The following is a 26830-nucleotide window of genomic DNA, read 5'->3' as shown; positions in this document are numbered from 1 at the left end:
AAACCCCCTGCTGATTAAAGTCAAATTGTAATCATATATACACACACACACACACACACACACACACACACACACACACACACACACACACACACACACACACACACACACACAGTACATGGCATTTTGCATGGCAGAAAACAAAATCTCTACTTTCAGGTAAGAGATACTATATACCAACAAAATTTTATTCTTACACTTACCCAACCAACAGATGAATTATTCTCAAATAGTATGTTATGAAAAGCTTTAGTTTAACTTTACTTATAAAGCAATATCATCATGGTAATCTTTCCCTGTCTGTATATTATGCAATGTAGAATTTTCCCCAGTCTGTTAAGTAATTCCAAGCTGCCCATGAGTATTAGATATAAATATTACAGTAGCAGTTTTCTAACATCAGAATTCAGTGAGCAAATCAATGTTTGAAAACTATTTCAGTATTGACAAAAACTTGGATTTAACTAGGCATAAATCACAGAGAGGTGTTTAAAAATTGGAGCAACTCACTCATGGCATTTTTCTTCAGACTCCCCAACCTCCTTGGCGATGCATACTAACGCATGCACAGCTGTCAGGTTCTGTACATACTGACACATGTACAGATGTCAGGTTCCGTACATACTGATGCATGCAAGGGTGTAAGGTTCCGTACATAGTGACTCATGCATGGGTGTCAGGTTTCTTACGTACTGACTCATGCACGGGTGTCAGGTTCTGTACATACAGACACATGCACAGGTGTCAGGTTAAGTACATACTGACGCATGCACAGGTGTCAGGTTCCGTACATACTGACTCATGCATAGGTGTAAGGTTCTGTATATACTGACTCATGCATGGGTGTTAGGTTCGCTTTCATTTATCTCCGGAACAGCCCACCTGTCTAATGACTAGCTGAGATGGTTCCTGATTCTTCAGTAGACTTCAGAACAGACTATAAAAGTACAAATTCATTATAATGGTTAAAATCACAGCAGTCAGCTCTGCATTTACCTTGTAGCTGTACCTAATAGTATTTCCACGTCTTGCCCATACTTACATTGTAAATTATTAATCTTGTTAGTATTTCTTCCAGAAGGGATTGCTTTACCTAAAACTATTCCTTTGCATTTTAATGTCTTGTGTTTTATACACATTGCCTGGCCTGACCTAGCCATTCCTAGTTAGCAGTTATAATATTAATAAAGCTAGGAACAAGTTCCCAAACATAATTTTATAGAAATCATGAGTGCTATTTATAACATTAACAAAAGAAAAATAAGACCCATCTCAAGCCTCTGCACCTATTTGCACATGGAGGTTGCATATCATTCATTACACTATGCAGCTCTGCTTGTCACTTGGGAGTAGTCAAGTCATCTGACAAGACTCCCTGTGTTTTCTAAAATTATAGTACACTGCAGAAGAGGCTGACATTTTCAAAAATCGCAAGAAAAAAGAGGCAACATTCACAAATGAGTGTACTACACAGAAAGTAGTACATTAGAGCAGGGCAGAGTGTATTAATCCAGCTGGATCTTTTCCTCATCCCATTTGGAACAATATTTATCATGATGTCACATGCATACATCTTTTGTGCAGTATGCATTAAGCTGAAGGACAACACACATACTTGGTAAAGTATGCATTAGTGGGCACAAGGCATTTAGTTAATGTGTTAATGGATGTAGAGCTCTGATCAAAGTAGACCATTTTAAGGCATACCTGAACATATAAAGTCCACCTTTCTTAACATCTCAGTTTTGGACCTTTTGTGCTATACTGTGTTCTTCTGTTTTGGGTCCTACTACTCATATAACTATGCAACATTTTAGTATGATTGTATAACATTTTAATATGAAGGACTTTCTGCAGTCATGGAATGCAAAATGTCAACAAAAAGGAGAAAGGAAGTGTTCGACAATGATTTCCCTACAAGGTTAACAAAACATTAAGTGAGGGCAGAGTGCATTACTCTCAGCTGATCTTTTCACTAGGACTAGACAATTTAGAGTCCAAGGCCAAAATATGCAAACATTCACTGAAACTATTTCCAGCTCAGTGGCATACAGGGATAAATCCGTGACTATGATGCAGGCAACTAGAGTTTGAATAGTGTCTCAGGCAGCTTTGGTAGCTGTTATGGGAGAATGGGAGTGGTTGAACGCTAATAGCTCATGTATCCTAGGATGAGGGAGGTAGCTCTGCCTTGCCACATGGGTGGCACCTATCAGCACCACAGGATATCTACCCTGTAGAACCTCAAGTCTATAGAGTCCACAATGCTGCAAGTTGCACTGTTAGCAGAGGGAAATTTGGTAAGTGGATGGCAGTTATAGCAGAGATTAGAAGAACCATAACATTAAGGAGGTCCTCTGTCCAGAAAGGGTAAGCAACTTTCCAGGACTAGCAGGTTGGCTAGGTCCCTACTGCCTGACTCTTGTCACGAGGCTGATAAGTTCAATGGAGAGACTCATGCAGGAACAAAGGGCTCTGATGACCTGTGAAATCCTGACTCCTGTGACTACTGACTAAATGGGACAATTTGGTATATATACAGGTGCCATCAGGCCTGGTCCTGAGGGGAGGGGGGATGGAAAAACAAACCATTCACTGAAACCCTAACCAACAGGGATCAGTCTTGGTCCTGTTATTTTCTCCTCTACCTATTTTACAAAGATGACAGTAAAAGGACTTTAGTGAAATAGAGCTAGAGCACCACAGATGACCTTAGCAATAACAGGGGAAAATGCTGTCATTCTACTATGTACCTACCAAAGGATAGCACCAGTCTTAATCCCTGTCATTAAATATCCTGCCATCATGTACAACACAGAAAAGATATCAAGGCACCTGTTCTAAGCAACAGCTGATCTTTTACAAACATACTGAAAAAAAAAAAATCAGAAAAGGATGTTCTCCATAAAAATCACTGTTGCAATACTCCTGCAAATGTAACTTATCCACTAGGCTAATTGCACATCCAGCCATTCCAGAAAACTTAGGCTCCTTCTAGGTCTGCCCTTAATATGAAAAGACACAGTAAGAGGGTTGTAAAGATGCATCAAAAATCAGAACTGTGTTGCTGAAAGTCTGCATATGCAGACGTCTTTCAGCATCCCATTCAGTCATTCATTTTGGTTGACCAGCATCAGAGACTCAGGCAGATGGCTACCCCAGTAGGGATCTTTCTGTTTCTTCATAAGTTTTGTGTGAGAAACTTATTTTATGTCAGGAAAAAAAGGAAAGTGATACTGTGGGCGGCAGCTTCCTTATAATGGACTCACACAACTTGCTTATTTTGTTTTGAAGAAGAACATGAGGTAAAATGTCTGTCGTATTTGTCAGGTATTCACCCCTAAAACTATCCAGACTAGGCATAATAGTCTTAAACGTAAGATCAAACAACTTCAGATGTTCACTTATTCTAACATTGCATTGTCCTCCGATGCTCAACCCCCACCCTTTGATTAAAAGAGAAAAGCAAAACTGAGAGAGGCCCTTGAATTTAACCAGATGTCCACTTCTCTTTGTTAATCTAAGACAGGTAATTTCATGAATGTGCTTTTGCAGCCCCTGGGTCACTAGTTCTCTTCTCTCGGGCCCTCTAATGTTGCTCCTTTGGAGACCTTTATTAGCCTAGGAACTTAGGGTATCCAATAAAATCACCCGTATGGGTGATTTAACCAGGAAGTGAGAATCAAAGTTTAGTTTTAGCTGAGAGAGTCGAAGGTATTCATCTACTACTTGTTTGTGATGATTTTCAAAGCTCCCCAATGAAAGTCAGATCTTTCTTCCACCCATAGGACCATATATCTGGATGTTCCCCATAAACATACTCAAAAAAAAAGTTAAGTATATTTCTCCCACTCCTCTTTCAACCAGAAGTCTAGTATGAATAATTGGTTTAATTTGCCCAGTGTGATTTGTGATGCCCTTTGAACTTTTCATACTGGTCAGCCTTCTTCCTATTGCTGTTCCTCTACTCCTTTGTAAAGGAAAAGAGATTCTTCTGAGGAGGAAGACTTTTTTGAGTCAAACCAAGAGGGCTCAGATAGTGCATAACAGATTCCTTCCCCCTCAGGCTTTGAATCAGATACTGAAAACACTATTTTCAGATTAATTTAACAAAGATATTTATTTTGGGTTAACCACTGAAAAAATGAAATACTATTTTATATGGGAATGCAGAGAGGGCTCCAACTCACAAAGGGGATATTATGAACTCTCAGATATGGATAACCTCCAAACAAGTAGCTATTCCTCCTATGTTGAAATATAGATAACCTCTCTCCCCCATTGCTGATCCAGCTGTAATGTCTCTTGATTCCAAGGAAACCAGGATTATTCCAAATCCCAATTGTATTTCTAAAGACAAACAATAATACGCTAGCTATACATACTATGAAGGTTTACACCTCTGCCACCACATCATTTGGAGTTACTAATTGTCAAACCCACATGATAAAATACCTTCTAGCTATTTTGAATAATACGCGACAGATGGTAACTAATATTCCTAATGCTGATATTAAAGCTAACCTTTTGGACATGCTATATTCAGCCACACAAGTAGTTAAGTATAAAGTGGGGTTATGATGCTAGGAATGTTGCTTCCAGATCAGCCAGCACTGATTCTGTCATGAAGTGACATCTTTGTCTACGGATTTATACTTTGCCAGATGAGATCAAAGTTCAACTACTAAACAATCCCTTAGATAAAGACATTTGGAAAAACTTATCCCACATGTAAAACAACTTTTTGTGTCTCCAGTGCATATGTTTAAAGAAATTCTCCAGCTAATTCAGATACTTTTTTCATAAGCCATCAAAAATAAAAATGACATGAATACCCCAAAAGAAAATCTAGTCAATTGTAAAGATCCAGTTATCAAAGAAAATTTCTGGCTATCCTTGACAAATTAACTCCAACACACACTTTGGCCTACTTCTTCAGGAAATTGCTATGAAGCTTCAGGGACAAGTTTGGAACATTTTAGTGGGGTCTTTCAGGTGAATCTCCCCATCTGCCACCCCAACCCTCCCTCCAGTTGCTGGCTTCTTGGACTTAAGACTATTTCAGATTAGGTATCAGGAGTATATGTGATTACTGTGTATTAAAAATACAACCATGTCTATTATAGCAGCTTATATTTTTACCAAAAGACGGGTTAACATAGAAGTAAACTACTGGACTCATGGATTACCAGTCAACCAACACCTCATGCAGCTCCTTTCCTCAGGGCTTGTTTATTTCACTCAGGAAGACTAGCTGGGGGCTTAATCAAGTAGATGCACACTGGCTTACATGTTCCCAGACTCCTGTACTGCTGCTTAGATCTCCTGAGCATGGGTAGGAAAGGGATGTATAATTTAGCTTGTTGCCCCGTATACTTTTGTCTTCTCTTTTCTGTCTCCCTCCTTTGACTCATGTCCTACTCTACTTCACATCCTGTGTACAACAGTTGTACATACTCTAAATTGTTCTTTGCATATTATTTTCTCAATAGAAACATTATACTATATGATGTCATGATAGTGTACACATACACATCTTACTGATGTTACTTGAATTGTTGTATCAGATGTACACATTATCCCGACATTACCTGAATTGCCTTGTGACTCCTACTGCTGTCTGACTATTTGATTTTGGATTGGAATTGCTCATTCAAGGTTTGAGTACTTCCATTATTTGTTTGATGTTTATCTTGTATAACAGTTTGTTTTATTTTAAATGTTTGTTTTATCTCAAAGTTTTTTCCTTCTTGGAGTTTTAAAAGTTTTTTGCTAAGATTAGTTAAAAAGAATTCCTTTTCCATTCACTGATGAAAAGGAATTAAATCTTGCTAATTAGTGGAAGGAGCAGAGAAATAGGATTTCAGCAAGTATTTTGCTGCGTTATTTAGCTGAAGTGCTATGGTCTGATTGCATTTCATTTTTCCCATTCTCTGTTATGCTTTTAAACTTGGTTGCTTTTGAGCTGCCCACCCTTGGAGTAAATTTGACTTTGGATGCTCCAGCTGGTCTCGTCTCATCAGGTCATTCTACTGGGCAGTCAAAACAACTGACTCTTAAATAAATTCCCCTTAGACGCTTAAATAAATAAATAAATAAATAAATAAATAAATAACTACATTATTATTGCATTATTATTAAATGATTAGTTATTTAATTTCACTAATTAACTAAACTAATTTAACTAATGAAATAACTGCTAGATAAAGGTTGCATTATCTTTTGTTTCATACAATTCCACTCATTTTGTACATGCACTGCAAATTTCAAAGAATTAATCTTGTTTTCCAACTTACTTTAAACATCTGCAACATCAGGACTAGACTACCGGTCACTGGGCTGCCTGGGAACTGCTTCTCAGCAATCAGCTTGGGATCAGTGTTTCTGTTTTGCTTTAGGTGAGAGAAGGAACAGAAGGACATTCCCTAGCATTACTACAGATTATCAGTCACGGAAAAGCCTAAAAATTGGTTCTTAGGAATCAGTTTGTGATTAATGCTATTCCTTTGCTCCTAGTTAGAGCAGGATCTGAGGGATGTCACTTCCTGTTGGTCTCTGATAGGGCAGTGTATAATGGACTTCTCTGATTAGTCTGGTTGCAGTTTTGGTGGGAACGTCTTTAGGGCCTTTGTGCAGGTTGGCTTTTTGTTGTGTCCAACTGCGTAAGGTTCTAACCGGACTAACTACTAAAAAAAGACAATAACATTGTACTGAACCCATAAACATCTGAGTTAATACTACTTCTGAGGTAGCTACTCTTTTGCTTCTGGTCAGAGAAGCAAAGGATCATTGTTTTCTAGATGTCTGCAGCTGTATTGATACCTGCACTAACTCCACTAGCCCTTCCAGAAATCAACTCCAAACCTTACAATTGCTATTTCCCCCTTCAGCCCACATTATTAAGTACCTGGAACCATTAATTAGCACTTTACAACAATCTCTGCGGTCAGCTTGATTGAAATGGGCATCCTATGACAATGAAGCAACTGTCTCATATTTACAGACAACCATCTATTACTTAAACCGTCGTAATGTGTAACAGATATAGTTCTAGAATCTTACTGGAGGCAAAGCTCACAGACAAACTCACAACAAATAGCCTGCAGGTTGTCAGTACCACACAACATAACACTAAACCAATTATGCATAGTGCAGAGTAAACACAGAAACCTACATATGTTAGGACTCTTAAAAGTAAATTACCTAAAAAGCAAAAGCCTCCTAAATATAACGTAAGAAACAGTTACCCTCAGGAACATCACAACTACACAACACAACACAGTCAGTATCCAAACCAAAACATACATCTAAGAGTTACACTGACTCATTTCAAAAATTCATAAGGCAAACACTAGTCATATTTTTATTCAAACTAAAGGGGTGGCGAAAGCCACATAACTATGGGCTAGGCTTATAAATGCCCTTGGGCAGATAGCCTAGTATGAACCTATGAACCTATGAACCTATATGTGGCTCCATAGTGAGACACACTAAATGCACTACTCACCAGGCTGTGCCAAGTGAGGATCATGGTCATTATCCTATGGGCTGTCAGGGTTCACCACATTACACATGCACTCAAGTTTTTGCACCACAAGTAGACATGACACAGTCATAATGCATGTGGGTGTCAATGACTTGAGACAAACCTTCTTGGACTATATGAAGGTAGACATGATGGAGCTCTCTGAATGTGTGTCTTAGGCAGGTATGAACCTATCCTTGAGTAGCATTCTACCATCACCAAGAATGATGCCACAAAAGAAACAAAAAAATTTGACTTTAACAATTGGATTATCTTCTGGAGTTAGAATATGGATAATAAAGATATTACTGCTCAGTGCTTGGAACCATTAAAAAAAATAGCTCCATTCTCTAAGTGCTTCTTACCCTGAAAATAAATCATTGTATGCATTTCCACAAAGACTTGGTTCAAGACCAATGCAAGCACTCTCAGTGCAGTGTTTTAATGCCTACCACTCAGTTAAACCATATTCTTCAAAAGTCATTTCACCTCCAGATTGATTAGACAAAATAACCTGGAATGACTCCAAGTCCAACTTACTATTTAAAAAAAACTTTTATCACGTCATATCTAACTGTAAGACACCCTCTATGTCCCCTGCAGCTCCTACCTCTTAGCCATTATAGTCACTATTCATTAAGCCAAACACCATTCTCTGAGGAGACTTCAACTACTGGGAGACTTACACATCCTCAAACATGTTTGCCCAGAAAATTCCTGATTTCATCAATGCACACACTCTGAACCAGGTAGTCTGTACCCCCACCAGGGGGGGGGTGATAAAATCCTGCACTTGATCTTTACCAATATGGGGTAGCTTTGCTCCCCACCAACTGTAACTTCCTCTGTAGTTAAATTGGGCCACAGAATAGTCATATTCACCATCAGAGTGAAGTGAGAAGCATCTCCCAGTACCTATGCCAATGCTAATCTACTAAAACTGAGTGATGACCCGGATAAATTCAAAAGCTCCTTCCATTCTGATGACCTTATTGCTTATGGGGAATCTTTTACCACTACATTCTATGCACATATAAATAGCTGAATAAAAACATCTTTCCCCTCGAAAGTAAGTTCACCACCAAATTTGAAAATAAACTCTGTGGTGGAACCCTATTATAAATAGGCTCTATAACAAGAGAAAAAACGCATTGCACAATTTAACTCTCAAGATGCCAAAATGTTCTTGCTAAGCTTAATAAGGAACTTACAGCTGTAATCAAATCAACCAAAACTAGATATGAGGTAAAAATAGCTAACCAGGTGGAGTATAACTACAAGTCTACTTTATTTATGTTAGACATTTGAGAAACAATGCCCAGCACTGTACAGAGCTAATAGTAAAGTATATCACATATTCGGACTTAAGAGAATGTAGCCAATCTTCTAGCAGACAAATTTAGTGCAAACTTCACCACCTCCTCCCCCCACCCATATTCCCAGATCACTTATTCACATCTACATCCTCCTTCAAATCTCCCAAAAACAGGTCCTCAAGGCACTATCCAAAGCTAAGAGAACATTACTTCTAGGGGACTGGATAACATACAAGACTACCTACTGATCATGTCGAAACATGACTTGTCAGACTACCTACAGAGGTTATTCAATATCAGCCTCCAAAGAGGGGCTACATGCCAGACGAATGGCGTACAATAACATTTACTACCCCCCCCCACAAAGGTGGGGCATCAATGAACCTGAGTAATTATAGACCCATAAGTCTAATCTTTAAGGCTATGGAAAGAATGATTGTGGAATCAGTAAAGACATATGTGACCTACAAACTGTTGACACAAGCCAGTTATGATTCTTCAAGGGAATATTCTGCTTACTTAACCTAGTCAACCTTTTTGAGAAGGTTACTGAAGGAATGGATGAGGGCAAATCGGTATACACTGCACATCTATACCTTGTAAAGCCATTTTACAGCATCCCATATGCAGGTATCATAGATGAACTCTCAAACGTAAATGTAAATCCCCATATTACTCCTTGGATAGCAAATTGGCTCACAAATAGAACCAAGGAAATTAAGATGGGTGGCTCTACCGCCACCAAAAGACCTGTCACTAGCAGTGTACCCTAAGTTTCAATCCCTGGGCCATGCCTCTTTGACATGTATTTCTTTGATGTTAAAATAAATGTTAAGGGTTTATGGCTGACCAACTTTGCAGAGGTCTGTAAACTTAGTGCCACCATAAATTCCCCAGAGGAAACCAAAATCCTCCAAGAGGGCCTTTTCCAAACAAATTGCTGGTGTCAAAACCATGGCATAAAACTAAATGCCAAGAAATGTCTAGTTGTAATTTTTGGCAGACATGGCTTCCCTTGTAACTTTCACATTGATAACACACCCCTGAAAGCTGATCCCACTGTTAGGAATCTGGGAACCTATGTTGATAATGAACTGCCATTTAACCAACATATATCTACTGTTTGAAGAAAATCCTCCATCACACAACTTATATGAAAAAGTAGGGTGCCCAGGCCCAGGCCCATAATAATTCCACTGCACTTGGCTTTCATCAGGCCAGTCATTGAATATAATGCCTCATTCAGTATACAACCATCCAAACCTTGTAATAACTGGAGTGACCACAAAGCACCTGATTCACAAAAGCTATGCAGACCATCTCAAATCCTTATACGTCTTCTAGATATCATACAGGCTACTAAGAGACAGCATCTGCTTCACATATAGAGCTTCAACAGACCCTATCCTGTCATACCTATTACACATTCTGAAGTCTAGTGGTAGCGTGAACACCCACTCAAGGGATCTCAGTCTCTTTTGCAACAAATAGAACATGTTAGAAGGGTGGGTATTATTGCAAAGCATACCTCTTCTATGGACCTGTCTTCCACTCCATGTAAAGCAAGGTATTTCTCTTATTCTATTCAGATGTTAATTTTGATGAATGGATGTGAAACCATAAACTGACCCCCAGTTTAGCACCCAAGTCCCTAATGAATAGGGGCAACATGTAAATGTCAGACATACCCTTGTTCTGCCTGCCTCTGGGTTATTTGTATGCAAAACATAAGGGCTAAAAATGCCATGGAAATGTAAGGTTGGGCATAAGATCCTCACAGAGCAATAGCCAAGTAAGTAAATGTGAACATATATGTTTTTGCATGCCTGCTCTTACATTACCACTGTTGAAAATTGATAAGTTTGTTTCCTAAGCTGCATTTCTATAGTGCTGGTTTTGAAAACAGTCTAGGTAGATATATGAACAGTGGATATAAAAAGTGTACACACCCCTGTTAAAATGTCAGTTTTTTTGTGATATAAAAAATGAGACCACAATAAACCATTTCAAAACGTACCACCTTTAATGTGACCTATAACCTGTACAATTCAATTGAAAAACAAATCTGTTAGGGGAAAAATATATAAAAAAATAAAAAACGTACAATAAGCTGGTTGCATAAGTGTGCATAGCCTTAAACTAATACTTTGTTGAAGCACCTTTTGATTAAATTACAGCATTCATTCTTCTTGGGTAGGAGTCTATCAGCATGGCACATCTTGACTTGGCAATATTTACCCACTCTTCCTTGCAAAAATGCCCCAAATCTGTCAGATTGTGAGGTCATCTCTTGTGCACAGCCCTCTTCAGGTCACCCCACAGATTTTCTATTGGATTTAGGTCTGGGCTCTGGCTGGACCATTCCAAAACTTTAATTTTCTTCTGGTGAAGCCATTCTTTTGTTGATTTGGATGTATGCTTGGGGTCATTGTTATGCTGAAAGGTGAAATTCCTCTTCATCTTTAGCTTTCTAGCAGATGCCTGAAGGTTTTGGCCAAAAGTGACTGGTATTTGCAACTGTTCATAATTCCCTCCACCTTGACTAAAGTCCCAGTTCCAGCTGAAGAAAAGTAACCCCAAAGCATGCTACTGCTACCACCATGCTTCACCATGGGGATGGTGTTCTTTTGATGATGCGAAGTGTTGTTTTTGCACCAAACGTACCTTTTGGAATTGTGGCCAAAAAGTTCAAACTTGATCTCATCAGACCATAACACATTTTCCCACATGCTTTTGGGAGACTTGATGTATTGTTTTACAAATTTTAGCCAGGCCTGGATGTTTCTCTGTTTAAGAAAAGGCTTTTGTCTTGCAACCCTACCCAATAGTCCAGACATATGGAATACGGGAGATTATTGTCACATGTAGTACATAACCAGTACTTGCCAGAAATTCCTGCAGCTCCTTCAGTGTTACTATAGGTCTCTTGGCAGCCTCCCTGACCAGTTTTTGTCTTGTCTTTTCATCAATTTTAGGGAAAAATCCAGTTCTTTGTAACATCACTGTTGTCCCATATTTTCTCCACTTTTTGATGACTGTCTTCACTGGGTTCCATGGCATATCCAATGCTGTGGACATTTTTTTGTACCCTTCTCCTGACTGATACCTTTCAACAATGAGATCCTTTTGATGCTTTGTAAGATCTCCGAGAACCATGGCTTTTGCTGTAGCAGGCAACTGAGTAAATGTCAAGAAAATCCTACTAGGACAGCTGAAGTTTATTTGGGGTTAATCAGAGTCTCTTTAATTGATGGCAGGTGTGTACCCAAGAAGACTGAATGCTGTAATTAAATCAAAAGGTGCGTCAACAAAGTATTAGTTTAAGGGTGTGCACACTTATGCAAACAGCATATTGTACATTTTTTATTTTTTATATTTTTTTTCCACAAACAGATTTGTTTGTTTTTCAATTGAATTGTACAGGTTATAGGTCACATTAAAGGTGGGAAAAGTTTTGAAATTATTTATTGTGGTCTCATTTTTTTATATCACAAAAACCTGGCATTTTAACAGGGGTATGTACACTTTTTATATCCACTGTAAGTTAAAAACTCTACACATTCCTGTATCTTTGTTACAGACATAATCAAGCAGACCATGCTCCTAAGAAGCTCTTTTAAACCTGAAACCTGGTAATCTTCTGACTGATCTCAGTCACCTCCCCACCCACTCTCTCCACCCATACCCAGTGCCCTCAGATGATAGAAGTACTGGACAAATGAATGAGTGGGATTGTGCTTAATGGTTGTGGGAAGACTAGGGGCTCAAAAATGCATGTAAAATTTCTGATTTCCATTATACATTCTCCCGCCTTGTTCCTGCTTGGGCTTCCAGTCATCTCATGCATGTGATTTGAATAGTTGGAGCTCTGTAACGTGTTAATTTGTTACAGTCAATGTGTTTTCACAAAACAACATAAAATTGTTGAACTTCCTCAGAATGTCAGCAACAGTAATAAGAATATTAGACACATCCTTAGAATCAACATTGCTCACACACCACTTAGAACTATTTCTGAAGGTTTATTTTTATTTATTTAAGTGCGTAAATGGACTAATACTTGCAGATGTTTCTCAACATTTTTCCAGGTCACAAGGGTAACAGTCAGGATTACAAGCAGAGAATTTAGAGTAGTCACTAAGCATGTTGATTTTTTTTTTTTTTTGCAGATGGGGGAAAATAAGCATGCCTCAAGGAAATCTACCTGGATGTAGGGAGAACATGCAAAACCCCACAGTTTTTTTTCAGCTTTCTATAGACACTTCTCACCAAAGCTCCTCAATAAAGTTCAACCATTTTTCTAGTTTTAGGATATTGTTCCCACTATTTTGCATGTGAGACAAACTGGGATACCCCTGCAGTATATTTTTGAGTAGGTCTGTTTTTTTTTTTCTCACTTTCATCCAAGTGAATACGTTTCTGTCCACCTCTGCCTCTTGCTGCTCAGCATACTCACTTTGTGATTCACTTCCCTGGGATTATTTTTTGATCAGAAGTTACCTCGCATCAGTGTCTTTTTTTTTTTGTAGTCCAGAAAAGTAGAATGATGAGATGACACCAGGCTCGCAGCATAAAACGAACAATCTTTTATTTTAAAACAACATAAGCACTTTCACAGCTCTTGCTGCTTCTTCAGATGTTAGTATAAACATGCAGTCACACACACAGCAATTTATACAGAAATCCAACTAGCAAATCAATCAAATAACCACTTATGTATTCAAAGAAGGCAAACAATGAATGTAATAAAAATTAAAAAAAAAATCAGAGATAAACTTAAAATCAACTAATGCACATTCTTCTTCTTCTTCTTCTTTCGGCTTTATCCCGGTTAGGGGTCGCCACAGCGGATCACCTGTCTGTCTTTGGGATGTGGGAGAAACCGCACCCGGAGGAGGAAACCCACGCCACCACAGGAGGACACACCACCGTGGCCGCCCTAAAATCAACTAATGCACATAAGTATATGTAAAGCTCATCTAACAAGTGATCATGTTTGTAACAAAGGTTTAAGAGGAACTTTATCACTTAGTCCTGAACCATAATCAGCCATTAACCTAGCTATCCACTTGCTCTCTGAGCTTTCAGTGGCATTCGACTTAGAGTTTCAAGGGTGGATGTCAATGATGGCAATTTTATGGCTGAAATGAAAAACCTGGAGAATAAGTTTGTGGATAGGGGCTACAAGAGGGGTAATGTACAAGTATTGAACAATGTTTCTGATGTTAGAGAATGTAGAGGCAGGCCCTTCTTTTCTTCAGATCTACCTTCAATTCACCCTAAGAGACTGAATGATGGCAAATGAAGGGTACCAATGACTTATTCTTATACTACAGGGTATGTCTTAGATATTATAAGGATACATTGGCCCATTATAACAACAAATAATGATCTTAAAAAAGATAGTGGGTGAACAACCTAACCTCTTTATGAAGAAACGATCTCTAAAACAGATGCTTTGTTATCCAAAACAGTTTATTGATGGTAGAACTATTAGGACTAAAATGGGCTCCACTTATAAAGGAACTAGACCATGTCATACTTGTAAGTGCTGTGGTTATATTGACACTACTGGTATGTTTACACATCCAGACCAGTGTTAACAGTATGTGTTTGATGTTCAAGTTACTTGCACTTCTTCTCATGTGGTTTATTTAACGTGCTGCACTGCCTGTTATGCAGGCAAGACCGATAGACAGTTGAAGGAATTAATAGTAGAACATTTAAGACATATAAATAATGGTACTGAGTGCAGTGCTCTTTCTAAACATGTGAAGCTCACTTCACACACACATTGTTTTAAGTTTCAAGTTATAGCACAGGTAGTAGCTACTAAGAAGCTGGGTGATGTTAGGAATGCTACTGAAAGCTTAGAGAGCAAGTGGATAGCTAGGTTAAGGGCTGATTATGGTTCAGGACTAAATAATAGTTCCCCTTAAAACTTTGATACAAACATGATCACTTGTTAGATGAGCTTTATAGATACCGATGTGCATTAGTTGATTTTAAGTTTATCTCTGATTTTTTTTTTTTAATTTTTATTACATTCATTGTTTGTATTCCTTTAATACATAATTGGTTATTTGATTGATTTGCTAGTTGGGTTTCTGTATAAATTGCTGTGTGTGTGACTGCATGTTTATACTGACATCTGAAGAAGCAGCAAGAGCTGTGAAAGCACTTATGTTGTTTTAAAATAAAGGATTGTTCGTTTTATGCTGCGAGCCTGGTGTCATCTCATCATTCTACTTTTTTGGACTGCTTTACTCTGGTTTATTTGTTTGGTGAGACATTTACACAGCACAGACTGATTGTTTTTTCCTGTTGGTCTTTTTTTTTTTTGTTTAATACTAGTGTTTGTCTTCTTGGCCCCTGAGACTGACTAGTCCACAGTTACTTCTTGTAATTGTATTCATTAGCAACCAATCATAAATCCCATGTCAGTCAGAGAAGCATAAGCAAACATTGTACATCTCTGTCATTCTTCATATGAAGCCTGGTCTTAACTTCTGAAACAATAAATGGAATGATACATAAAAACAGATGGTTAAATCTGATTAATTCTGTGTTGTAGCCCATTCTGAGCACTCAGTAACCACAAAAGACTACAATGGGAGTAGAAGTAGCTAACAGGGAGCCATACAGGAGGTTTGAAGTTGTGTTTAATACAGGACAAGCCATCAGTGAAATTCATGGGGGGAATGTTGTCTGCTCCACTAATGAGACTTGAAAATATTACAGGATCAAAACTACAATTTGGAAAATGCCTTGCACTTTGCTGTAATCTCTTTCAAGCAAATATTTGGGACATGTAAGGTAAAATGATCCTTTCATTGCTTACTGTGAAGCACCCCTGAGGTAGCGGGTCCATACTGGGCCAAATAGGTCTAATTGGCCTAAGATCATCCTACCATCACAACAGACTCTGAGGTACTAGATGTAATAAAACTAGCTACAAACATCAATGGGCATCCTTTCCATCTTTAACAGGAATATCACAGATTATAATCATTTCTCCAATATTTTTATACTTGTTTCTTCTGGAAGTCATAGAACCAGTTCCAGTGGATCAGTAGGGAAAACCTTTTTATTCAAAACTTTTTCAATACCCAGAAAAGAGGGAACCTGGAGATCTAATCTAGGCCTTTCCAGATTAAATACCTTCATGCAGTTTCCAAATTTTCAAACCCTATTATCACTTCTTTCTCCACAAGCTGATTGGGTCACCCTTGAGTTAAAGGATGCTTTCCTCTGCGTTCCCATTAAACACAACTACAGTCCACAGTCTATGCACTGGGATTATACTACATCGTTATTTTCATTTTTTTACCATTTGGACTCTCAACCACTCCAAGAGGCTCAACCAAATGCCTTACCCCACAAATATCTCACTACAAGCTTCAAGGCATTCACAGTTTAACTTTACTTGGAGAATTATCTAATTTTCGTTCCATCCAGACAGTAACTGTTAACAGCCTTAGAATTTACCAAGACTCTTCTTCACATTATTAGATTCAGACTGAACCTGAAAAAGTAATTCTTGGAACTTGCTTACAGAGTGATATTCCTAGGATGTTCATAGGTTCATAGGTCTGTACTAAGCTAATGGCCTTGGAGCCTTTATGAGCCTAGCCCATAGAAGTGCCCTGGCATCGTGCCGCCCAACATTAGGTCTCAGTGCTTCTATCAAGTAGAGCCACTGGAGTGATCCCCGGGGTGAACTTTCTATTTCCCATCCATTTACCAAGATTTCTCTTAAAGAGGGACAGTGAGGTGCTCTGCTTGACATGTATGGGAAGTCTATTCCAGTGCATGGGCAGTCTCTGGGTTATGAACCTGTCCCTCCAGCATGTTCTGTTAATTGTGGTAATGAGGTTGAGGTCTCTGCAGAGTGTGGTGCTAAGGGATTGGGATTTCTTTAGTTGTAGCATTTCTAACGGAGTTGGGTCAGACATGGCTTTGTAGGTCAATCAGAGATTGCCTCTTAGCAGATGATATGAGGCAGAGAATAACTGGAGTTTTTTGAGTCTGTCCATGTAGGACATGTGTTTAAGGCCTAGGACCCTCTTTGTGAGGTACTTTTGTGGCCTTTCCAGCTGTTGCATGTGTCTAGTGAGGTACATGCCAAATGGGGCATTGTACTCGACGATTGGCCTAATGAGGGAAAAGTAGAGAGAGATGACCTCTTTCTTCCTGGATGCAAAACCCTTGGTAATGAGATGTGCCACATAGAAAGACTTTCTGACCACAGTGGCAATGTGTTAGTCAAAGGAACAGTTGCTTTCAACCTGTGTCTCCGATCTCTTATAATGCCTTCAGTGTTTAGTGGGCTCCCATTGATGTGGTAATTAGTAGGAACTGAGTTTTTCCCAAAGGGGATGATGATGCATTTTTTGGCATTAAGCTTAAGGCCATGGTTTTGACACCAGTCATTGGTCTTAGTGAGGCCTTTCTGTAGGATATCTACATCACTTGGGGAGTTAATAATGGCTCCCAGCTTGCAGTTGTCTGCGAATCTGGTCAGCCAGAGTCCCTTCATGTTGGCCTGGACTTCTGAGAAGTAGATACCTAACATGAGAGGACCCAGGAACAATCCCTGTGGGACTCCACTCATGACTGGTTGGCAGTCTGACTTGGAGTCTGCTACTTTCACACTGTGGGTTCTATCTGTGAGCAGATTTGCAACCCACCTAGTGATATAGGGGTTGATACCTAGTTTGGTGATTTTTATCAATAATTCCTGAGTGGGGAATGGTATCAAAGGCTGTTTGAACTGCCTTGCCCTCATCCACAGCTCTGATGACTGACTCAAAGAAGTCAACCAGGTTGAGCAGGCATGATCTACCTTTCACAAAACCAAATTGTGTGGGATCTAGAGTTTGGAGATTCCCTTTATCCTTGTTAATTAGGTCCATGATGATGCACTCCATAGCCTTACATATCAGACTTGTCAGGCTAATGGGGTGATAATTCCCTGGGTCTATAGTCGCTCACCCTTTATGGAGATGGATGACTGTAGAAGCAGTGCGCCATTCAGTAGGGACAAAGCCTGAGGTGACACTGTGATTGAACAGGGCACACAGATGTGGTGCCATTTCACTTTGTAATTCATGTAGAACACACCCAGGTATATTGTCGGGTCCCATGGAAGCTGTATTCTTGGCCTTGGACAATGCAGCTTTTATCTGTGTTGCAGTAATGCTGGGTGCCTGAGATTCTTCTGGTATTGTGATTGGTCCCTTAGGGGGGACAGAGGGGTAAAGTTGGCACTGAATCTGTAGGCCAGTATGTTAGCAATATCTGTTGGCTCAGTATAGGAGGCACCATTGTGCAGTAACTCAGAGCAATCCTGGGTATTGCCATGGAGATTCTTGATATAACTATAGAAGCTTTTGTGGTTGTTTTTAGTGTCTGCTGCAATTCTACCTTCATAGTTGGCTTTAGAAATTTTGCTGAGGGATCTCAACTTTTTGTTGAGGCTAATAAGGGAGTTTTTCCAGTCTTGGGACTTCACCTTTTTTCTGAAGCAGTTTCTTCCTTCTGTTGTAGAGTTTATTAATGGCAGGGGACCACCAGATTGGCTTCCTTTTTTTTGGAGGAGAGCATCTTGGTTCTGTTGGGTATGGATAGCTCCATGCATTTATGTACTTGTTCATACAGTGCATTTTTGTATGATTCGGCAGTCACGCATCTATTTTCCATTGACATGGTTCCATGAAGTTAGCCACCTCTATTTAGGAGCCCAAAGTCAGCTTTGGAGAAGTTTTTCATGGTGGTTACCTTTGTGGGGGGTGGGGTGGATGAGATGTGGATTTCCATGGTGATTAGTTTGTGGTCGGATTTAAAAGGAAGGAATTGACTATTGGTGTAGAGCAACAGTTGCCTATGTTTGTAATAACCAGATCAAGGATGTTGCTTCCTCTGGTGGGGGTAAGAATGAGCTGGTGCAGGGCATTGGAATTGATGAATTCCAGGAAGCATTGGACCAGTGTATTGGTGCATGATTAGTTTTCCCAGTTGATGGAGGGGTAGTTGAAGTCACCTAGAATGAGAGTGTTGGGTTGGACCCTAATAGTTTCCACGGTGCTTAAGAACATGGATTGAGAGTCTTGGGACATGGTTGGGGACCTGTAGCAGGCTATGACTTGAATTGCCATCTTACCCAATGTTAGTTGTACCTGAAGTATCTCAGATGTGTTATGCTAGCCTACTAGTCTGGAGGTGTGCATATCCTTTATGAATATGGAGACACCACTGCCTTTGGAGCTTCGGTCCATGTTCTGGGGCCGAAAGGTGTGGAATGAGTTGTAGTGCAGAGGGCACTTTATGCTGCTTTAAACCAGGTCTCCTAGACAACTCTCTAATGAGTGCCTTATTCCAGATAAGGTATTGTCTTTTCATATCTTCTTCCTAAACTTGTCAAAACTTCAGCAGGAAAACCTCTTACAAGGCCTAGGAGTCATGGCTTCATCTAATCTAATCATTCCTCAAGCCAGGCTCCACATGAGGAAGATTCAGTAGTATCTGAAGTCAGTATGGGCCCAACACTTTAATCCTTGCACTCACAGAATTCTATTTCAACACTTTGTAAGAAAGGAATTGTTGGGGGGCCATTGAAATTGTATCTGATGTGCAACTTCCTTTCACTCTATAAGACCCTTGTCAAAATATTGCCAAAAATGCACCAGGTTTTGCTTAGGGTGCCTATTCCCATGACATCAAAATACAGGGGTTTGGTGATCACAACACAGAAACAAACATATAAGCCTGTAGCAGATGATGGTACTTAGCAATGCCTTGAAATCTCTAAACCAACTTTGGACTCCAGGCACATTACAGGTGGTGATAGTGACAGGCAACACCACTGTGATGTGGCATATAAACAAGAGGAAAGGGGTCAAAATCGTATTTCCTTTGTGCACCGACTGTGGCAGTCTGGAATTTAGCCATTTAACACAGTTTATTCCTCCTGGTAATGTACACTCCTTCAGTGCAGAATATGATGGCAGATACCCTACATGTGAAGCAGAGTTGTTCCCTAACCCAATTCAGCTGCAGCTTGGACAATTGGATGGGGAGCAGGAAATGCATCCCTGGTTTGGCAGCTATGTCACTAACAGACACATGCAGCCTGTAAATGGTTCATCTCCCAAGCAACTGCTTATACTTGTCAAGGGTACCAGAAGTTGTCTGAGATTTGGGATGCATGGCTAGAGTTAAAAAGGCACTCATGGTCTTTAGCCTAGTAAACACCTATGAATGGATAATACACCAAGAGGTCTTCTTTTAAGTAGTTTCCCAATGGAGAATCCCCTCAAACAGATCTTTTTTTTGCTTCCAAACACAACAAAGCTAAAGCAGTTCTCTAGGACTCCTAGAGGCATCGAAGACAGAATACTTTTCACTTCCTGGACAGAGATGTTTCTGTGTTTCCCCCCTTCCTCTCATCTGCAAGGGTCTTCAGAAGATTAAGGATCATGTTCTAAAGATGCTGTTGGTGAGCCTCTTTTGGCTCAAACACCACTGGTTCTTTCTTCTATTGCAAATTGGACAAGGGCAGTCACTAGAACTTAACAGACAGGATGGACGTGCTTGTAAAGGACAAAATATTACTGATTCATGCAACTCTTCAGACCTTGAAGCTAATAGTTTGGATGACACTTTTTTATACTCTTCAGTCATCTCTAGCCTGAGGATGTATAACAGGAATTTAAGGAAGTAATAAAACTTGCTACTAGGAAACCTTATGTACATAAATGGAAGATATTTTCTGTTTCGTACCAAAACAAGGGACAGGATACATTAGAAGCAGGGCATCCCCTGGTTCTGCATTTCCCATGTGATGGCCCTTCATCTACCATTTTTCATAAACAGTTTCTTAAAGGAGTAATGTATATTAAACCACAAAATAAAATGGAGGCTCCTCCAATGCATTTAAATTATTCCTTAGAAAGTCTAACTCAAGCTCCCTTTGAACCTGCAGCCAGCTCTTCTACATAATTATTACCCTGTAAGATTGTTTTATTTGCAACCTTAACCTCTGCTAGAAGGGTATTCGAGTGACAAGCCCTTATGTGCATTCAACCTCATTCTTTCACAAGAACAGGGATGAGCTTTGGAAACAACCATTCCTTTATGCCAAAGGTAGTTTCTGAATCTACCTTTAACCATATAATTCAGCTCCCATCTTTCTATCCTAATGCCCAAAATAAAGGAGAAAATTTCTCACTCACTTGATGTCCACAGTCAACTTAGATTTTATTTGGATAGGACTAAAGACTTAGGAGGTGTTGGAGTGGCTATCATCACTTCACAGCAAGAACATTTCCAGTTCATTTCTCAGCTGGGCTTTCTTCTGTGTGGTGTCTGCTCGCCCTTTCTGTGTTTGCATGGGTTATCTCCTGGGGCAAGTTTTCTACCACCCTCAAAGACTTTAAAAGTAGTAAGAAAGTAGGTTGACTGGTAACTGGTAATACTTCCTAGGTGTGAATGAGGAGTCTGTGTGATGTGGGAGAAAGGCCTGGTCATCTACTTCAGTCCCTCCTTGCCTAGTAAACTTCTTGGCTGGAATAAGCTATTCATGTCACTACTCTAGAAATCAGACATGACTGGAAAGCTTGGATGGGATGGAAACATTTTAATTTCTTTACACAGACAAATACACTAATGATATTTTTCTGGTTTGTGAAATATGATGTACTTGCAGCTCTAGATAATGAGACTGGGTAGCAGGGTAGAGGATACAGGCTTCAGGATTGGGAGGTCACAGAGATTTGGGTAAGGGCAGTGATAACATCAGGAGACAATTTTGGTCACATAAATGTAGATGCAGTCATGTTACCTTCAGTGAGAAGCATTGTAAACCCACCACTGAGCAAGGAAAAATGCAACAGTTATATAGTAGAGAATGTTCCAGTTCTTTCTTACACTGTTTTTCTTTGTGTTCACTGGGATGATGACATCACTTCTAGCTAGATTTCTTCATTTTTCCACATGCACAATCCCAGTCTTTCTTTGTTTTTTGCTTAATTAGAGGAAAGACAAAAATCATAGGTGAAAAAAACAAGCATGTATGTATTCTAGAAGAAAAGCAGTAGAAAATAATTTGAGCAATTTGCACAGAGCAACCTATTTCATGTGGCATTCCACCTTTTTCTGTTACTGTTGTACATTAACTGCAGTATATTATTATTTAGTCCATTAAAAACTTATCTTTCTTTCACAGGTGGCTTTTTGTTCGTTTGGTTCCTTTTGAATCATTCTGCTAGAGTGAAGATTAATGCCTCAGAAGAAAGGACAAAAAGCATCTCTTCGCCTCATCCTGACCCACCTAAGATCAAATTATCACCTTTAAAGAAAATATAGCATTTTATATATATATATTTCTTTAATTTAATCCATTTATGTTTTGTGCTCTAAACTGTTAGAGGCATTCCAGGCAGTCAGAATTAACTTTTTAACAACTCAGTGGCGGTGAACCAAGAATTGTTGTTGAAGTTGTATAAAGCAGTTTCATAAAAAAAAGTGTATGGGATATTGGCAAAACACAAAGATGGCACCATTTGTTATAGCCACAGTTTAGACAGGGAAAACACTGTCTGAGAGACTTCAGCTGTAAAGAAAGTGTTGCTCATACTCAAGACACCATGTACTAAAGGTGAAGCAATAAGAATTAAAGTTAAGAACTCAGATTTAAGATGAGCAGACTATATTTGTCATATTTCAGTTTGTTCTAAGTTTTTCCCAGCAACTAGCTACAGGTGGTCAACCACACACAATGATTATGATTTGTGAAATGTGAGCTCATTTGTTATGAAACATACTATGTGGAGTTTAAATATAATTCTAACATTATTTTAAATGCGGGCACTGTGTTCCCAAGATTTATATATCTGCAAATCCAAGTCACAATACATAGTCTGTGGATATATGTGCATTCGAAGGAAAATGATGTGCAGATTTCCATCCTTATTTGTGGATCACACTTTGACTACAACAATAGAACAGGACTAAACCAAGAATATGCTTATCAAATGTTATCCAAACTCTTTTAGAATCTCTTTTGAAAGGCATGCTGGGAGTGGTGGGGAGGTGGAGGTTAGAGGTCCAAGACTGTCATGACCACATTTCAGTCAAAGGAATGACCCAGCTGTAAACTCTATCCTTAGAAACATGTAATCAGTGTAACACATTAATGTTACTGAACTGTTTTATTTATTTGAATTTTTTTCTGGGCTAGAGCACTGATCTCCAATGACCTTTGTCAGATTCAGCCCAGGGAGCAGGGTCTGGTTAAGTGACTTGCTCCAAGCCGCATAGTTAGGCGATGGCGGGTGAGGGAATCAAACCTTGAAGCACTAGAGTGCAGGAATTCGTTTCTAATCTGCCTTTGATTTTCTACAGTAATATGATCCATATACACTCAGCTGGAGTTTTTTTTTTTTTAAATAGTATTTTACTGAAATTGTAGTTGTATAAGCAGTTAGTCATCTAATGAAGTATATACACATGAATTAACGCCATTTAAAAGTTTGGTACTACAAATGGTTATTCTTAAAGACAACTTTATAAACATGTCTACAGCAATTCTACAGGGGGAAAAAAGAAAACATAAATAATATGGTAGTTCCACTGGCTACTCTGTATTTTTTAACATCTAGTAATTCCAGTGAAGGGAAAACATCTTTCAGTGAAGTAATTTTTACTGAAATCAAAAATTTCATGTTGCTCATGCAAAATCACAGTGTTAAAATGTAAGGATTAAACTTTGAAGCAGCAAACATCTGTTTCTGTTGTGGATCTGTTCTAAATGCAAAGGCATACATAATTAAACTCGAGAGCTATTCTTGTGTTTCAGCTTTGTAATGAATTTAAACTGAGCAGAGTGCATTTATTTTATTTTTTTATACTTTTATTCAAGCAAAAATAGGCATTTTATTGTGTATGTATCCAAGCATTTACAGCAAAATCTCATTACATATTTACTGCATGTACAACTTGTTAGTCCCAAACAAATAAAACTTTTGCATTTATTCATTAAAGCATTGTACTGTAGCATTTTTCTGTAGCAGGAGTTTGACTAGTGCAGTAATTTGGCCAGTCACTCCTATCCAAGCCCCAGAGGTGTACCAGTAGTCAATGACAAATATAGTACAATGCAAAATGCTAGCAGACAGACTTGATCTTACAAATCAGCTGCGTTGCTTTCATTTTCTATAGCCATTTTCTCATACTTAAAAGTCACTGAAACCAGGCAGCAAGGAGTGTAACTTAAGGTAATAGGTCAAAGGTGATAGTAACTGCATTGTATTACATATAACACTATGTACAACGAAGAATTGAAAAGCAACACACTAGCATATCACAGGAATATGGCAGGAAACTGGAAAATCTAGCCAGAAATCTAGGCAACTATGACTGAGCATTTATATCCCACACAGATGGCACCATAGCAAAGATAAAGCACTGTGAGGCAGTAATGTTAACTACCCCCAGTCACCTTCAGTGCATATAAAACACTATTATTGGAAAAAAATCAAGATGAGCTTAGCGGTCTGCTAAGAGTACAAACCTGGGGGGAAAACAGATATTTGGCTTTGTTAAACGTAAACAAATTGTGTTCAGTGTTACTTTCTACAAATGTTGTTGCAATAATGAATACAGACCAATTTACATAAACTCTGACACTTAAAATTCTTTTAATTTATGTGCTGACAAGACAAGATACCTACAATGCAAAGGGCTTTCAGATTCCAGCACAAAGGAAGTAAGCTGTACTAGGAATATTGATAAAGAAATGGATGCTGTTTCCATCCCGTCAATATAATTAGTGTATAATATCAGTTAATATGTTTCTGTTCAATAAAGCATTAGGCCACATATATGAAGACGGAGTCCCTGCAAAGAAAAGTATGTTTATGCATTACCCTACAGTTGGAGTATCTTTACAAAGGAGGCCTCAATGTTATCGCTCTGCTCTATCAGTCCCGATGAGTCATATTCTTCACATCAGGACAGAATCTCCAGCAAGATGGACATTCCTGAAAATTCCCCACAGCAAGAAAGCATGCTGTCTCTTTTCTCCTTGGTTATTCCATAAACAAGTTCTGTCCAGCAGCAAATTCTTATATTTTTATAAAGTTCCATTTGATTTAGCCTGCTTTAAAATATGGCATAGTGGAAAAGGAACAGAAAGCAGCAGGTAGAGATGCCCATGCCCTGGCCAGAGAGTGAGCTAGAACATTCTTCTCAAGATATAAATGAGCTAGCACCTCTGTCCATTTCCTTCAGTAGTCTAATGCACAAATAGATCCATGTCTTTCAATGTTTTAAAAGAAGACAGTAATGTGGATAATTTCCTGAAGGACTCAACAAATCTTCTTCTTCTGGCTGTTTCCTGGTTAGGGGTCACCACAGCGGATCGCCTGTCTGCTCATGATTGGCAGTGGAGTTTTACAGTGTCGAGTTGCCAGCCTGGCGCCCAACCTTCCATGGAAGGCACACACATGCACGCACTCACACCTAGGGCCAATTTAGAGTATCCAATCCACCTATGGCATGTCTTTGGGATGTGGGAAGAAACCGGAGCACCTGGAGGAAACCCATGCGACCACAGGGAGGACATGCAGACTCCACACAGAAGGCACCACAGTCGAGGATCGAATCGGAAAACCTCTTGCTGTGAGGTGGCAACGCTAACCGGTGCACCACTGCAGCCACCCAGGGACTCAACAAATCTAACATTTAAAATCTTGCTCACAAAATTTGTTGAAATTTCAAAGTCCTCAGTTCAGCGTTCTACTCTTTTTTTTTAACTGCATAAAACAGCAATAACTAATAATCAATTAAAGTAAATTATGTACTTATGTTTGCTAATTTCTTATCCATTTCTTCAATGGCAAGTTTGCTTGAAAACAAACTCACATTCTAGATATATTTCAAGCATGAGGTTGGGCCATACCTCTCAACCTATTAAGAGCAAAAAATCTGGACAAAGCCATATATAAAAGTGAGACAAAGGCCCAAAATAGGGACAATTGTTAAATATTGCTGTTAAAAACTTAGAAAGTTGATAGAATAACAGGCTTTGCATTAGCATGAATTTTCTGAAGAGAATGAAGTCTGAAACTAAAATGTCTGTCATTATTTTCTAATTTCAATCTTTAATGATTTGCCACTAATTTGCCAGAAAAAACACAATTTTATGAAAAACGGGCCAAAAATATGACGCAAAAATCTGGGCATTCTGTGGAATTCTGTACAGCTGAAAAGTTGGGTAATTAGACAGTCCAGCAGATCTCGCATACAAGTAAGCTTTCCAAATCTATTTGCATTTCACTTTTTTCTACTGCCCCCCCCCCCCACACTTACTCCCACCTCTCCTCTACTTATGGACTTGGCTTGCATTGTCAGCCTTTATTTCACACAGCCCTCAAATGCGGTGACCTAAAAAAAAAAAGTCTCATCCTTCAGAATAGGATACCAAGATGGTGAGTAAACCACACTAAGTAAGGACACCTGTGTTGCAAAGCAGGGAACAGAGGGACAAAGTCACAACTGCAATCCAGCTGACTGAAGAGGGTAGCAGTGCGTCTCTTTTGGAAGGGAAGGACAGTCTGCTGTAGTACAAAGGATTTTCCCAATAATTTGTTCCAGGGAATGACAGCCTATCTATTTGAGAAAAAAGTAGATTATTATACTTAGTGATACTGTTAAATCATACCTACACAAACAATGCGACAGTTGCCGAAACTAAACACAAGTTAGGCTACTGCTGTTTGTTGACTGTGTGCTGTGACTGTACCAGCATTACAAAGTCATTAAAACTTTGTCATTTCAAACTTTATGTTATTGATTGTATTTTAACAATCTGTCTCTCTAATTCTTTGCTAAGTAGATCAAGTCAGTGCTAAAATGTCCAGTGTGGATTTAGTCTTTTTACTTAGCCAATAAAAACTAAGTACAGTTTTGACCAAAGATCATAGGTACC

At 39.0% G+C, this 26830-nt stretch overlaps 1 protein-coding gene across 1 annotated transcript in view; it reads left to right on the top strand.

The window, feature by feature from the left end:
* The window catches only part of LOC122809665 (adhesion G-protein coupled receptor G5-like), a 472088-nt gene extending 449551 nt beyond the window's left edge, over nucleotides 1-22537 (top strand). Inside the window, exon 13 of the mRNA XM_044081327.1 lies at nucleotides 22067-22537. Within this exon, the coding sequence (XP_043937262.1) occupies nucleotides 22067-22206 (140 nt within the window). The 3' untranslated portion in view covers nucleotides 22207-22537. The remainder of the gene's footprint in view (nucleotides 1-22066) is intronic.
* The last annotated feature ends 4293 nt before the right edge of the window (nucleotides 22538-26830 follow it).

The sequence above is a fragment of the Protopterus annectens genome, chromosome 8.part0, assembly GCF_019279795.1.
Source record: "Protopterus annectens isolate FY-2018-M chromosome 8.part0, PAN1.0, whole genome shotgun sequence".
NCBI lineage: Eukaryota > Metazoa > Chordata > Ceratodontiformes > Protopteridae > Protopterus > Protopterus annectens.
The sequence above is the reverse complement of the archived record's forward strand: the minus strand, read 5'-3'. Positions and strand labels throughout refer to the sequence as shown.